Below are 14493 nucleotides of genomic sequence, written 5' to 3'. Positions count from 1 at the left end.
AGTAATCATCTCGATCCATTAGCTTTACAGCCCCATTGGTTGTCATTAAAACCATTCGAACAACATTTAAAAACCCATATATGCGGTACATACCACACTGCCCTCTGTATTAAAGTGTCAGATGTGAATTCATGATTACATCAATGTCTGTGTGAGACACCGAAAGAGGAAGCCAGCTGCCTCTTGTTATACAGTTAACTCACTCACCTCGTTCTTCATACACATCCAGTACATTATAATACATTATTACTTTCCCTTCCAGACCAATCAGAAAGCTCTGAACCACTATTGGCCACTAGGATCCGCCCATAGTCCCACATGATTGGCTGTGTTGAATCAGTGGCCAACTAATAGACACCAGTAGGATATTGTACATTTTTTATTTTTTCACTTGCGACTTCTCCGTTGCTGAATGTTTTGAGTCTTGATTGAATCATAAAAATGTGTAGCGTACAACAGTATATAATCAGCATACATCCTTTGTTTCTCATGGCAGTGTGTTGGAGTAGAGGTGATCTTTCCACCCACACACACCAACACTTTTCTTAAGAGTCTTTTCAGATTGGGTGATAGAGACCATTCCCTGTCCATCCTATCAACATCCTTCTCTCTGCAGCTCAGCTGCTGTTCAAAACAGGCCCATCACTCTCCTTCATCGGTCCACCCATCCATCCCTCTTCTCCAGTTCTCATCGGCTTCACAGGAGGTAAACAGCCTTATGATCCCTCATTCCTCTCAGAGCTCTCTGTAGGGGGTGGGGCCTCCTCTGCCGTGGGAGACTGGGCTTCTCCCAGACCATCTAGACAGAGAGACAAACCCACAGGACTGCAGTTAGTTAGCATTTTTCACCTAATTTCACCAGGAAAGACCCATGGGTTTAAAATCCTATTTTGTGAACAAAACCTGGAACCCTGGGCAAATCATTTTGTTTTAGGCCTACATCTACTAAATTAGACACCGAGACCGAGAGAGACACAGAACACAAAAAACAGGTTAAGCTAACCCACCTGTGAGGTGGAGCTCGGACAATTTGAGTTGCAGGTCAGTGGGGTTGACCCCAGCCGGTGAACCCAGGATGTCAGGTAGGGCATTCCTTCTCCCCGAGCGACCCGAGGATGCAAAGTCCAGCTTGGGCTCTACCACCTCCGTCATCTCCTCAGGATCAGAACCCTGCTACTGCTGCCTGGGAGAGGGGGAATGGGGGGGAAGGAAGGGAGAGGGAGAGAGAGAGAGAAAGAGGGTAAAGAAATAATATAGTCACACCAAAAATATCTACTCTTCAGGATGAACTATTTTCTAGTGCCGTTTTTGTCCACTGGAGGGAGTCCTTGTAATATTGTGAAGACCTCAGATTACTCACTTGTTTTTTTGCACCGCTCAAGCATTTCAATTTTTGTCCCTCCCAAAAAAACAGGTAACACATCTCATAGGACATTTATCTTCTAATGTTCCACCTCAGCTAGCACAGGGCTGTTTTCATCAGACATCATGCAGCTCAGATGGACATCATCCGTTTGTCAGTTTCATCTGGGACATGGCTGGAAACAATAGCTTTCTCCTCTTTGTACATACTGGCTGGCTGGCTGCCTGCCTGCTTGCCTGCTCTCATGGTGACCGCTGTAGTTGGGGAGTCTGTTTTGCATTCTCTAAGCTACATAAGCGACAGGCAGAATTACATCCTCGGTCTCACGCTATTGCGGGGGTGCACACAGCTAAACACCAGGGTTGGACTCAATTCAGAATTGACTTCCACTCAACCCATGAGTCGAAATTCTAATTGGCCACACCATAGGACGTAGAATTTGAATTCAAGTATCAGGAAGAATTTAATTCAGTGCAATTCAAATAAAGTTACACTCAGTCATAGAACATAAGTTTCATTGAATCTGACAGGTCACACTTCCAGATACCAAAGAATATATCCCTTTTCTCTGGAAATAACGTTAATATACTCTTAACTTTAGTGCTTAGAATATACCATTATATTTTCAACCATTTCTTTTGTTTAACTTATTTCTGAAGGCCTCAGGGTCAACTTGAGAAAAACTACTGCATTCTGGGAAATGTAGTATTCCCCCATTGAACAAAATCTAAGTAATTAATGAAATATAATAACTTTGAATATTCACATACAGGTTTTGTTTTCCTTGATCATTCATTTTAAGAGTTTGTCCTGAAAATCTATTGTTTATGCATGTATATACAATATACAGTGAGGGAAAAAAGTATTTGATCCCCTGCTGATTTTGTACGTTTGCCCACTGACAAAGAAATGATCAGTCTATAATTTTAATGGTAGGTTTATTTGAACAGTGAGAGAGACAGAATAACAACAAAAAATCCCGAAAAACGCATGTCAAAAATGTTATAAATTGATTTGCATTTTAATGAGGGAAATAAATATTTGACACCTCTGCAAAACATGACTTAGTACTTGGTGGCAAAACCCTTGTTGGCAATCACATAGGTCAGACGTTTCTTGTAGTTGGCCACCAGGTTTGCAGACATCTCAGGAGGGATTTTGTCCCACTCCTCTTTGCAGATCTTCTCCAAGTCATTAAGGTTTCGAGGCTGACGTTTGGCAACTCGAACCTTCAGCTCCCTCCACAGATTTTCTATGGGATTAAGGTCTGGAGACTGCCTAGGACACTCCAGGACTTTAATGTGCTTCTTCTTGAGCAACTCCTTTGTTGCCTTGGTCATGTGTTTTGGGTCATTGTCATGCTGGAATACCCATCCACGACCCATTTTCAATACCCTGGCTGAGGGAAGGAGGTTTTCACCCAAGATTTGACGGTACATGGCTCCGTCCATCGTCCCTTTGATGCGGTGAAGTTGTCCTGTCCCCTTAGCAGAAAAACACCCCCAAAGCATAATGTTTCCACCTCCATGTTTGACGGTGGGGATGATGTTCTTGGGGTCATAGGCAGCATTCCTCCTCCAAACACGGCGAGTTGAGTTGATGCCAAAGAGCTCCATCTTGGTCTCATCTGACCACAACACTTTCACCCAGTTGTCCTCTGAATCATTCAGATGTTCATTGGCAAACTTCAGACGGGCATGTATATGTGCTTTCTTGAGCAGGGGGACCTTGCGGGCGCTGCAGGATTTCAGTCCTTCACGGCGTAGTATGTTACCAATTGTTTTCTTGGTGACTATGGTCCCAGCTGCCTTGAGATCATTGACAAGATCCCCTGTGTAGTTCTGGGCTGATTCCTCACCGTTCTCATGATCATTGCAACTCCACGAGGTGAGATCTTGCATGGAGCCCCAGGCCGAGGGAGATTGACAGTTCTTTTGTGTTTCTTCCATTTGCGAATAATCACACCAACTGTTGTCACCTTCTCACCAAGCTGCTTGGCGATGGTCTTGTAGCCCATTCCAGCCTTGTGTAGGTCTCCAATCTTGTCCCTGACATCCTTGGAGAGCTCTTTGGTCTTGGCCATGGTGGAGAGTTTGGAATCTGATTGATTGATTGCTTCTGTGGACGGGTGTCTTTTATACAGGTAACAAACTGAGATTAGGAGCATCTCAGCTCGTTACCTGTATAAAAGACACCTGGGAGCCAGAAATCTTTCTGATTGAGAGGGGGTCAAATATACTGCTCAAAAAAATAAAGGGAACACTTAAACAACACATCCTAGATCTGAATGAAATAAATAATCTTATTAAATACTTTTTTCTTTACATAGTTGAATGTGCTGACAACAAAATCACGCAAAAATAATCAATGGAAATCCAATTTATCAACCCATGGAGGTCTGGATTTGGAGTCACACTCAAAATTAAAGTGGAAAACCACACTTCAGGCTGATCCAACTTTGATGTAATGTCCTTAAAACAAGTCAAAATGAGGCTCAGTAGTGTGTGTGGCCTCCACGTGCCCGTATGACCTCCCTACAATGGCTGGGCATGCTCCTGATGAGGTGGCGGATGGTCTCCTGAGGGATCTCCTCCCAGACCTGGACTAAAGCATCCGCCAACTCCTGGACAGTCTGTGGTGCAACGTGGCGTTGGTGGATGGAGCGAGACATGATGTCCCAGATGTGCTCAATTGGATTCGGGTCTGGGGAACGGGCGGGCCAGTCCATAGCATCAATGCCTTCCTCTTGCAGGAACTGCTGACACACTCCAGCCACATGAGGTCTAGCATTGTCTTGCATTACGAGGAACCCAGGGCCAACCGCACCAGCATATGGTCTCACAAGGGGTCTGAGGATCTCATCTCGGTACCTAATGGCAGTCAGGCTACCTCTGGCGAGCACATGGAGGGCTGTGCGGCCCCCCAACGAAATGCCACCCCACACCATGACTGACCCACCGCCAAACCGGTCATGCTGGAGGATGTTGCAGGCAGCAGAACGTTCTCCACGGCGTCTCCAGACTCCGTGCTCAGTGTGAACCTGCTTTCATCTGTGAAGAGCACAGGGCGCCAGTGGCGAATTTGCCAATCTTGGTGTTCTCTGGCAAATGCCAAACGTCCTGCATGGTGTTGGGCTGTAAGCACAACCCCCACCTGTGGACGTCAGGCCCTCATACCACCCTCATGGAGTCTGTTTCTGGCCGTTTGAGCAGACACATGCACATTTGTGGCCTGCTGGAGGTCATTTTGCAGGGCTCTGGCAGTGCTCCTCTTGCTCCTCCTTGCACAAAGGCGGAGGTAGTGGTCCTGCTGCTGGGTTGTTGCCCTCCTACGGCCTCCTCCACGTCTCCTGATGTACTGGCTTGTCTCCTGGTAGCGCCTCCATGCTCTGGACACTATGCTGACGGACACAGCAAACCTTCTTGCCACAGCTCGCATTGATGTGCCATCCTGGATGAGCTGCACTACCTGAGCCACTTGTGTGGGTTGTAGACTCCGTCTCATGCTACCACTAGAGTGAAAGCACCGCCAGCATTCAAAAGTGACCAAAACATCAGCCAGGAAGCATAGGAACTGAGAAGTGGTCTGTGGTCCCCACCTGCAGAACCACTCCTTTATTGGGGGTGTCTAATTGCCTATAATTTCCACCTGTTGTCTATTCCATTTGCACAACAGCATGTGAAATGTATTGTCAATCAGTGTTGCTTCCTTAGTGGACAGTTTAATTTCACAGAAGTGTGATTGACTTGGAGTTACATTGTGTTGTTTAAGTGTTCCCTTTATTTTTTTGAGCAGTGTACTTATTTCCCTCATTAAAATGCAAATCGATTTATAACATTTTTGACATGCGTTTTTCTGGATTTTTTTGTTGTTATTCTGTCTCTCACTGTTCAAATAAACCTACCATTAAAATTATAGACTGATAATTTCTTTGTCAGTGGGAAAACGTACAAAATCAGCAGGGGATCAAATACTTTTTTCCCCTCACTGTATACACGGGTAGCCTAGTGGTTAGAGCGTTGGACTAGTAACCGAAAGGTTGCAAGATCGAATCCCTGAGCTGCAAGTAAAAAAATCTGTCATTCTGCCCCTGAACAAGGCAGTTAACCCACTGTTCCTAGACTGTGATTGAAAATAAGAGTTTGTTCTATTTTTTTAATTTATGTTCAAGATGTAAACTTTTTATTAGCCAGTTTATTAGGTACACAACCCATTCACAAAAATGGTTAGCTCCTAAAGGCACGTGAGTCACGTGGCCTTGGCTTGCTATATAAAGCAGGCATTCAGTTGCTGTTCAATTGAACGTTAGAATGGGAATACAAGTGACCCAAGCGAATTTGAGCATGGTATGATCATCTGTGGCAGGCGCACCGGTTCCAGTATGCCAGAAACATCTGGCCTCCTGGGCTTTTTATGCATGACTAGGGGTTACTCAGAATGGTGCGACAAACAAAATAACATCCAGTCAGCCTCAGTCCTGTGGGCGAAAACAGCTCGTTGATGGGAGGTCGAAGGAGAATGGCAAAAATCATGCAAGCTAACAGGTAAACAACGACGCAGTACAACAGTGGTGTGCAGAACGGCCTCTCGGAACACGCAACTCATCGGTCCTTGACACGGATAGGCTATTGCAGCAGACGACCACACCGGGTTCCATTCAGCTAAAAACAAGAAGAAGCGGCTCCAGTGGGCACGCCATCACCAACACTGGACAATTGGGGAGTGGAAAAACATCCTGGTCCGATGAATCCCGGTTCCTGTTGCGTCATGCTGATGGCAGAGTCAGGATCTGGCGTAAGCAGCATGAGTCCATGGCCCCATCCTACCTGGTGTCAACGGTACAGGCTGGTGGCGGTGGTGTAATGGTGTGGGGAATGTTTTCCTGACACACGTTAGGTCCCTTGATAACAATTGAGCAACCTTTCCATGCTCCGTAGAATTCAAGCTGTTCTGGAGGCAAGGGGGGGGTCAGACCTGGTACTAGATGGGTGTACCTAATAAACTGTTTGTTTAGACAACACCTAATAAAGAAATCAGAGGCATTTTAATTTAATTTCACTGAATTCAATTGAATTTCCTTTAAATTGCAATTCAGTATCCTGTTAACTACTTCAAAATTAAATTTGAAAAAAGTCAAGAATTCAATTCTGAATTGAGCCCAATCCTGACACACACAGCGATAGGAAGAAAAAAAATTGCACAATGTGCACATGCATTTCTACACAAACACACACACACACACACACTGAGCTGCTGTTTCTATGGCAACGGGTGAAAAACCACCTCTGGCAAGCAAATGAACCATTCCCTCTTCTCTTTCTCTGTCAGTATTCAGTTCTCTTAAAATAACCCAGTCTTCTTCAGTACAATCCCTGTCTCCACAACCATATTGAGGGGCCACACACACACATTAAAGGACAGGGGCCACAGGTTGGCCATCTGTTAGCCCTGAGCACTTGTGTAAGCCTAATGGTTCCTCCTCCTATCCATCACTGGTTTGTCGTGGCCTAGTTTCAATATGACGTCATCATAATCACTGTGTCCTGGTATCACACAACCCTTTCATGCAATCACACACCCAAACACACCTCCTCGCCGGTCAAATGTTGACTGGTGTCAGGTAAACACTGTCATAAGGTGGGAGGATCAGTAAGTCCTCATACCATGTCAACATAATGACACAGCAGTTGAATGTTCTGACATGGGTAAGGAGATGTGTGCATGCACAAGACGGCCCTTTGTAAACAGTTGTTCTCTCTCTCTCTCTCCCTCTCTACTTCACTTCACACATCTCTCGACTTCACACCTCTCTCTCGCTAATTCACTTCACACCTCTCTCACTACTTCACTTCACACCCCTCTCTCGCTACCTCACTTCACACCTCTCTCTCGCTACTTCACTTCACACCTCTCTCTCGCTAATTCACTTCACACCTCTCACTACTTCACTTCACACCCCTCTCTCGCTACTTCACGTCACACCTCTCTCTCGCTACTTCATTTCACACCTCTCTCTCGCTACTTCATTTCACACCTCTCTCAAATTCAAGCTGCTTTATTGGCATGAAAAAGATTGTCAATATTGCCAAAGCAACAATGTATACAATATACATTGTAATACAATTATAAACAATAACAAATAATAATATAAAATGGCAGTAAATAATAATACAAAAATAATAACAATAAAATGGTAACAGTCAATAGTAGAATGTAATGTAATAAATATAAAAATATAAATATGGAAAATTAAACTACAACTAACTTATAACTAAATAACGGTCATCTTCACCATTACATCAGTACTACAACTACTATCATCATTACCACTACTACTACCACCATCACTAAACTGCTATCATTACCATTACCACCCATACCACTACTATTTGGAATGATAAACAACAATAATAATAGTAATAATAAGTAAGTTACTGCTTACTATGCAGATGTTATTATTCAGTGTCCCTCAGGCTATGGCAGGCAAATACATATTTGGCTGCAAGAGGAGCCATTGCTCCTTCGCCCATGAGTATTTTTACTTTTTCCTCTGGGTTTAATAAGTTCAAATTGTGAATAAATGTAGTCATTTCTGTGAATAATGAATCTCTTTGTGAGGAATATTTATCACAGTAAAGGAGAAAGTGCATCTCTGTCTCTACCTCCCCTGTTGTGCAGTGACCACATACACGCTCCTCTTTGGGTAGCCATGTCTTTTTATGTCTGCCAGTTTCTATTGACTGGTTCATGATTTTGTTTATTTGAATTCTTTCTTTTGAAGCAGTGCTGGTGTCAGCTTGGTTGGTGAGGTCCAACACCAGCTGACTGAGAGGGCTCGTTTCTGGGCTCAGCTCTTGGGTTTGAAGTGCTTTAAATTGCAGACTTCAATTTGGACTTTGGACCAAAATTTTAATGATCTTTTCCCAATTCTGCCCTACATGCATTAGTTGGTGTATTTCTCTGGACTTTTAAATTCCAGTTTATTGAGTGGCCCCCAAACCTCACTTCCGTAAAGAGCTATTGGTAGGATTACACTGTCAAATATTTTGGTCCAAATTCTAATTGGGATGTTGATTTTGAATAATTTCATTTTTATTGCATACAATGCTCTGCGGGCTTTTTCTTTGAGTGCATTCACTGCCATATTAAAGTTTCCCGATGCAGATATGGTCAGACCAAGGTAGGTGTAATTTTTTGTGTGTTCAATTATGGTGTTGTTCAGGGTGAATTTATATTTGTGTTTCTGACATATTTTTTGGGGGGAAAATCATGATTTTCGTTGTTTGGAAATTTACTGCCAGGGCCCAATTATGGCAATATTGCTCTAGAATATTAATGTTCTGTTGAAGATCTTCTTTGGTTGGTGATAGAAGTACCAAGTCATCAGCATATAGCAGGAATTTCACCTCTGTGTCAAATTTTGTGAGTCCTGGGGCTGGAGAATGGTCCAACATGTCTGCTAATTCATTGATATAAATGTTGAAAAGATTTAGACTTAAACTGCAGCCTTGTCTCACACCTCGACGTTGTGAAAAGAATTCTGTTCTTTGGTTTTTATTGCACACTTGTTTTCTGTGTACATACATTTTATTAAGTCATACACCTTACCACCAAGCCCACTTTGGAGAATTTTGTAGAATAGCCCTTCGTGCCAAATAGAATCAAATGCTTTTTTAAAGTCAATAAAGCAAGCAAAGATTTTGCCATCTTTTTGTTGGCGGACGTGTTTATTAATTAGTGTGTGTAAGGTGTATATATGGTCAGTAGTGCGATGGTTAGGGAGAAAGCCAATTTGACATTTACTTATTACATTTTTTTTTCTTGAAGAAAGGTTTGAATTCTTGAATTCAAAATGCTACAGAAAACCTTTCCCAAGTTACTGTTTACGCAAATTCCCCTGTAATTATTGGGGTCTGATTTGTCTCCACTTTTGTGGATATGGATGAGCCCCTGGTTCCAGACATCAGGGAAGTAGCCAGAAGTTAAAACCATGTTGAACAATATAAGCACAGCATTTTGCAACTCAGGTGTGTTGTTTTTCAGCATTTACTTTCTGATGTTGTCTAGACCACAAGCCTTCTTTGATTTAATATATTTGAGCTTTTCATTTAGTTCTTGTTGGGTTATTGGGTAATCTAATGGATTTTGGTTGTTTTTATTGACTGATTCAAGGATGTTCAATTTTTCTTTAATTTCTAATTGATTCTGTTGTAAGTCTTTTTGTGGGATGTTTTTGTATAGATTATCAAAATAAGTTTTCCAAATTCCAACATCTTGTATGGCTAATTCCTGTGGCTTTGTTGTGCTTAAATTGTTCCACATGTCCCAGAACTGATTTTGGTCAATTGCGTTTTCAATTTCATCAAGTGTCTTGTTGGTATAATTCAATTTCTTGCGTTTCAGTGTTTGTTTATATTGTTTCAGAGTTTCAAAGTATTCATATCGTAGCTCTGGGTTGTTTTGCAGCTTATGTTTTTCATTTGACATTTGTCTTAGGTGTTTTCTAATTGTTTTACATTCATTATCAAACCATTTGTCAGAAACATTTAGTTTTTTGTTTCTGATGTTGCATTTCTTTGGCTTTCTCAAATTTGCTTTCGATGCTGCTTTTTGGAATATGCAGCTGATGTTTTGAGTAGCCGAATTAACACCATCTTTATTTTTTTGGTATTGTGAGTTATTGAAAAACTCTATAGAGTTCATCATTTCATTTGAGTTCAATGTTTCTCTCTGCACTGTTTGGAGCCCATCTGTACGATTGGTTTATGTTGTAGAGTTTATTGGGCTGTTTTTTTGAATGAGTATTGCCGGTTAATTTATTCAGAAACACGTTGATCTGACAATGGTGTCTGTGGTCTGACAGTGAATGCACTAATGGAGGAGGGGTCAATGTCAGTGAGCAGTAAGTAAACTGACCTAAAGAGTCCCCTCTGATTCTTCCATTAAGCATGTACAGGCCTAAGGCTCGACAGAGATGCACTAACTCCTTCCCATTTTTGTTCAGCATTTGGTCAGGACTGTTTCTATTATTTATAATAGGGCTACTGTACAAGGAGGGGTGTCCAAATATTTGACATTTACATTTTAGTCATTTAGCAGACACTCTTATCCAGAGCGACTTACAGTAGTGAATGCATACATCTCATACATTTTTTTTGTGCTGGCCCCCCGTGGGAATCGAACCCACAACCCTGGCGTTGCACACACCATGCTGGCATTGCAAACACCATGCTCTACCAACTGAGCCACAGGGAAGCTGTGGCTCAGTTGGTACCAGTGTTCTGGTTACCTCCCGCATCAGTGTAGTCAGGCTCAGAACCTGTTCTTGCATTGAAATCTCCACAAAGAAGCACTTTACCCTCTGCCTGAAATGTAATGATTTCTGTATGGAGATTGTCAAAAAACTGATCATCATAATATGATGAATCTGAAGGAGGAGCATAAGCTGCACATATGTATACATCATTGTCACAATAGATTGTACCTTTGTTAAGTTTTAGCCCAATATGACTGGTACCTTTTTACATTTCATTCAGTGCTAAGTCCTGCTTATGCCAAATGATGATTCCACCTGAGTCTCGGCCCCGTTTAACATTTTTATGTTTGATTGATGGTAGTAAACTTTCTCTATAGCCTGAGGGACATTATATATACACATACATACATTTACATTTTTTTTTTTACATTTTAGTCATTTAGCAGACGCTCTTATCCAGCTCTTTTTTTCTGTGCTGGCCCCCCGTGGGAATCGAACCCACAACCCTGGCGTTGCAATCACCATGCTCTACCAACTGAGCTACAGGGAAGGCTGCATACATACATACATACATACACACACACAATGACATATAATTATTATTATAATACCGGTGCCAATAAAATTAATAGGTGTAAACAAATTAATAAGAATGGAATAAGATTGCACAAAAAATAAGTACAATGCAATCTGCAACCCTTTGTGTGTGTGTGCGTGTGTGAATTAAAGGGTCTGTCTTAGCTCAGTGGTCTGCATATTAGTTGCAGTAGTTGGCGCACCTCTCCTATCTCTGATTGTTCTAGGTGTCTTTTGCCAGAGGTTACCTCAGCATATGTAGGCTGATGATCTGAATGATACATGGTGTGGACTGCATCATGTGGTGTACTTCTCTGAAGGACAGTGTTCTGTCCCAACCTGGAGTAGTGGTCAGAGCTGTGTTGTGATGGGCCTGGTCTAGTAGAGCTGTGATGTGATGGGCCAGGTCCAGTAGAGCTGTGTTGTGATGGGCCTGGTCCAGTAGAGCTGTGTTGTGATGGGCCTGGTCCAGTAGAGCTGTGTTGTGATGGGCCTGGTCCAGTAGAGCTGTGTTGTGATGGGCCTGGTCCAGTAGAGCTGTGTTGTGATGGGCCTGGTCCAGTAGAGCTGTGTTGTGATGGGCCTGGTCCAGTAGAGCTGTGTTGTGATGGGCCTGGTCCAGTAGAGCTGTGTTGTGATGGGCCAGGTCCAGTAGAGCTGTGTTGTGATGGGCCTGGTCCAGTAGAGCTGTGTTGTGATGGGCCTGGTCCAGTAGAGCTGTGTTGTGATGGGCCTGGTCCAGTAGAGCTGTGTTGTGATGGGCCTGGTCCAGTAGAGCTGTGTTGTGATGGGCCTGGTCCAGTAGAGCTGTGTTGTGATGGGCCTGGTCCAGTAGAGCTGTGTTGTGATGGGCCTGGTCCAGTAGAGCTGTGTTGTGATGGGCCTGGTCCAGTAGAGCTGTGTTGTGATGGGCCTGGTCCAGTAGAGCTGTGTTGTGATGGGCCTGGTCCAGTAGAGCTGTGTTGTGATGGGCCTGGTCTAGTAGAGCTGTGTTGTGATGGGCCTGGTCCAGTAGAGCTGTGTTGTGATGGGCCTGGTCTAGTAGAGCTGTGTTGTGATGGGCCGGGTCTAGTAGAGCTGTGTTGTGATGGGTCTGGTCTAGTAGAGCTGTGGTGTGATGGGACGGGTCTAGTAGAGCTGTGTTGTGATGGGACGGGTCTAGTAGAGCTGTGGTGTGATGGGCCTGGTCTAGTAGAGCTGTGGTGTGATGGGCCTGGTCTAGTAGAGCTGTGTTGTGATGGGCCAGGTCTAGTAGAGCTGTGTTGTGATGGGCCTGGTCTAGTAGAGCTGTGGTGTGATGGGATGGGTCTAGTAGAGCTGTGTTGTGATGGGATGGGTCTAGTAGAGCTGTGGTGTGATGGGCCTGGTCTAGTAGAGCTGTGGTGTGATGGGACGGGTCTAGTAGAGCTGTGTTGTGATGGGATGGGTCTAGTCGTGCTGTCCTGAGGCGGGTCTGGTCTGGTAAATCTGTGTTGTGATGGGCCTGGTCTAGTAGAGCTGTGATGGGCCTGGTCTAGTAGAGCTGTGTTGTGATGGGTCTGGTCTAGTAGAGCTGTGTTGTGATGGGCCTGGTCTAGTAGAGCTGTGTTGTGATGGGCCTGGTCTAGTAGAGCTGTGTTGTGATGGGCCTAGTCTAGTAGAGCTGTGTTGTGATGGGCCGGGTCTAGTAGAGCTGTGTTGTGATGGGCCTAGTCTAGTAGAGCTGTGTTGTGATGGGCCTAGTCTAGTAGAGCTGTGTTGTGATGGGCCTAGTCTAGTAGAGCTGTGTTGTGATGGACCTGGTCTAGTAGAGCTGTGCTGTAATAAGCCGTGTCTGGCTCTTTTCTCCTGGGGATGGTGGAGGTACTGTTGTTTCAGAAGGTGAGGCGGGGGACTTCTGTTGCTGGGGTGATGGGTGTGTGGGTCCCTGCCAAATGTTGCATCTTTTAGGTCCTTGGCAAAGGTTCTGATACTGTCCTGATCCAGCTGTCCCCCTCCAGCTGATCTGGGCTGGAGCAGACTGGTAGGCTGGTGCAGTGTCATCAGGCTGTGTGGTGGAGGCCATGCTGGTCTCAGGTTCTGCTTGTGTTATGCCAAGCTGGTCGACATGTTCTCTAGAGGCAGAGGACATAATGACTCACTGCTGGTTGAGGGTGTCAATGTACCCCTCTCTTTGTTCTAGCTCCTTTCCTGTTGTGCTCAGATGGTCTCTGAGGTCATCATTTGTCTGACTCAGTTTGTCCATTCTGCTTTCGAATTTAGCAATATATGCTCTGCTCTCCTCCCTGAACTGTTTCATCTCTTCTTTTAGTTTTTGGACAGTGTCCTCCTCTTGAAGCTTGTTCTCTCTGAGTTCTATGACCTCTGCTTCGACTACAGAGAGGGTGTTGTGGAAACGTTGCATAGCAGGAGTTCTTGGTGTTGTAGGCATGTCCTTGGCTCTGTCTGCTGCAGGTGAGGTAGGAAGAGGGACACTGAGGGCTTCTTGCTGGGGCCTGCTTTTCTCCATCTCCCTCCTTGACTTTTTCCTCAGTTTCTGAGATGATTTCAGCTTCTGCTTTTAGGGTAGCAAATCTATTCTCAAAAGCCTGGAGGCTTGAATCATTGCCTTGTATCAATGCAGTTCCATTATTAAATAATTTTACTGTTTGATACGTGTTGCTCTGGTCAGCTTCTTCAAAAATGCTGATCTGACATCCTTGGCTGATGCCTCTCTTTTTTGAGAAAGGGAAATGGTTGCAAATAACCCTTTTCCATATGTGCCATCGTTTAGTATTAAACATTACATTTGCTCTTGTTTTTCAACTGTCAAGATCTGCAAACAGGCATTTATGGTTCTGTCCCATCAACAAACCTTTGAAACTTTTCTTAGCTTTCTCTGTTTGGATGTCACTTCACACACCTCTCTCTCTGTTTGGATGTCACGTCACACATCTCTCTCTCTCTCTCTCTCTGTTTGGATGTCACGTCACACATCTCTCTCTCTCTCTCTCTCTGTTTGGATGTCACGTCACACATCTCTCTCTCTCTCTCTCTGTTTGGATGTCACGTCACACACTCTCTCTCTCTCTCTCTCTCTGTTTGGATGTCACGTCACACATCTCTCTCTCTCTCTCTGTTTGGATGTCACGAACTCTCTGTTTGGATGTCACGTCACACATCTCTCTCTCTCTCTCTGATCCTTCTCTCTCTGTTTGGATGTCACGTCACACATCTCTCTCTCTCTCTCTGTTCTCTCTCTCTCTCTGTTTGGATGTCACGTCACACATCTCTCTCTCTCTCTCTCTCTCTCTCTCTCTCTCTCTCTCTCTCTCTCTCT

The 14493-nt window shown here is 44.1% G+C and overlaps 1 protein-coding gene across 1 annotated transcript in view; it reads right to left on the bottom strand.

Moving 5' to 3' along the window:
* Nucleotides 1–361: 361 nt before the first annotated feature.
* Nucleotides 362–14493, bottom strand: part of LOC106570259 (cAMP-dependent protein kinase inhibitor alpha) — a 32120-nt gene continuing 17988 nt past the window's right edge. The window contains exons 2-3 of the mRNA XM_014142374.2: nt 1008–1183; nt 362–799 (exon numbers count right to left, since the gene is read on the bottom strand). Of these exons, the coding sequence (XP_013997849.1) occupies nt 717–799; nt 1008–1152 (228 nt within the window). The 5' untranslated portion in view covers nt 1153–1183 and the 3' untranslated portion in view covers nt 362–716. The remainder of the gene's footprint in view (nt 800–1007; nt 1184–14493) is intronic.

This window comes from Salmo salar, chromosome ssa14, assembly GCF_905237065.1.
Source record: "Salmo salar chromosome ssa14, Ssal_v3.1, whole genome shotgun sequence".
In the NCBI taxonomy this organism is placed as follows: Eukaryota; Metazoa; Chordata; class Actinopteri; order Salmoniformes; family Salmonidae; genus Salmo; species Salmo salar.
The sequence above is the reverse complement of the archived record's forward strand: the minus strand, read 5'-3'. Positions and strand labels throughout refer to the sequence as shown.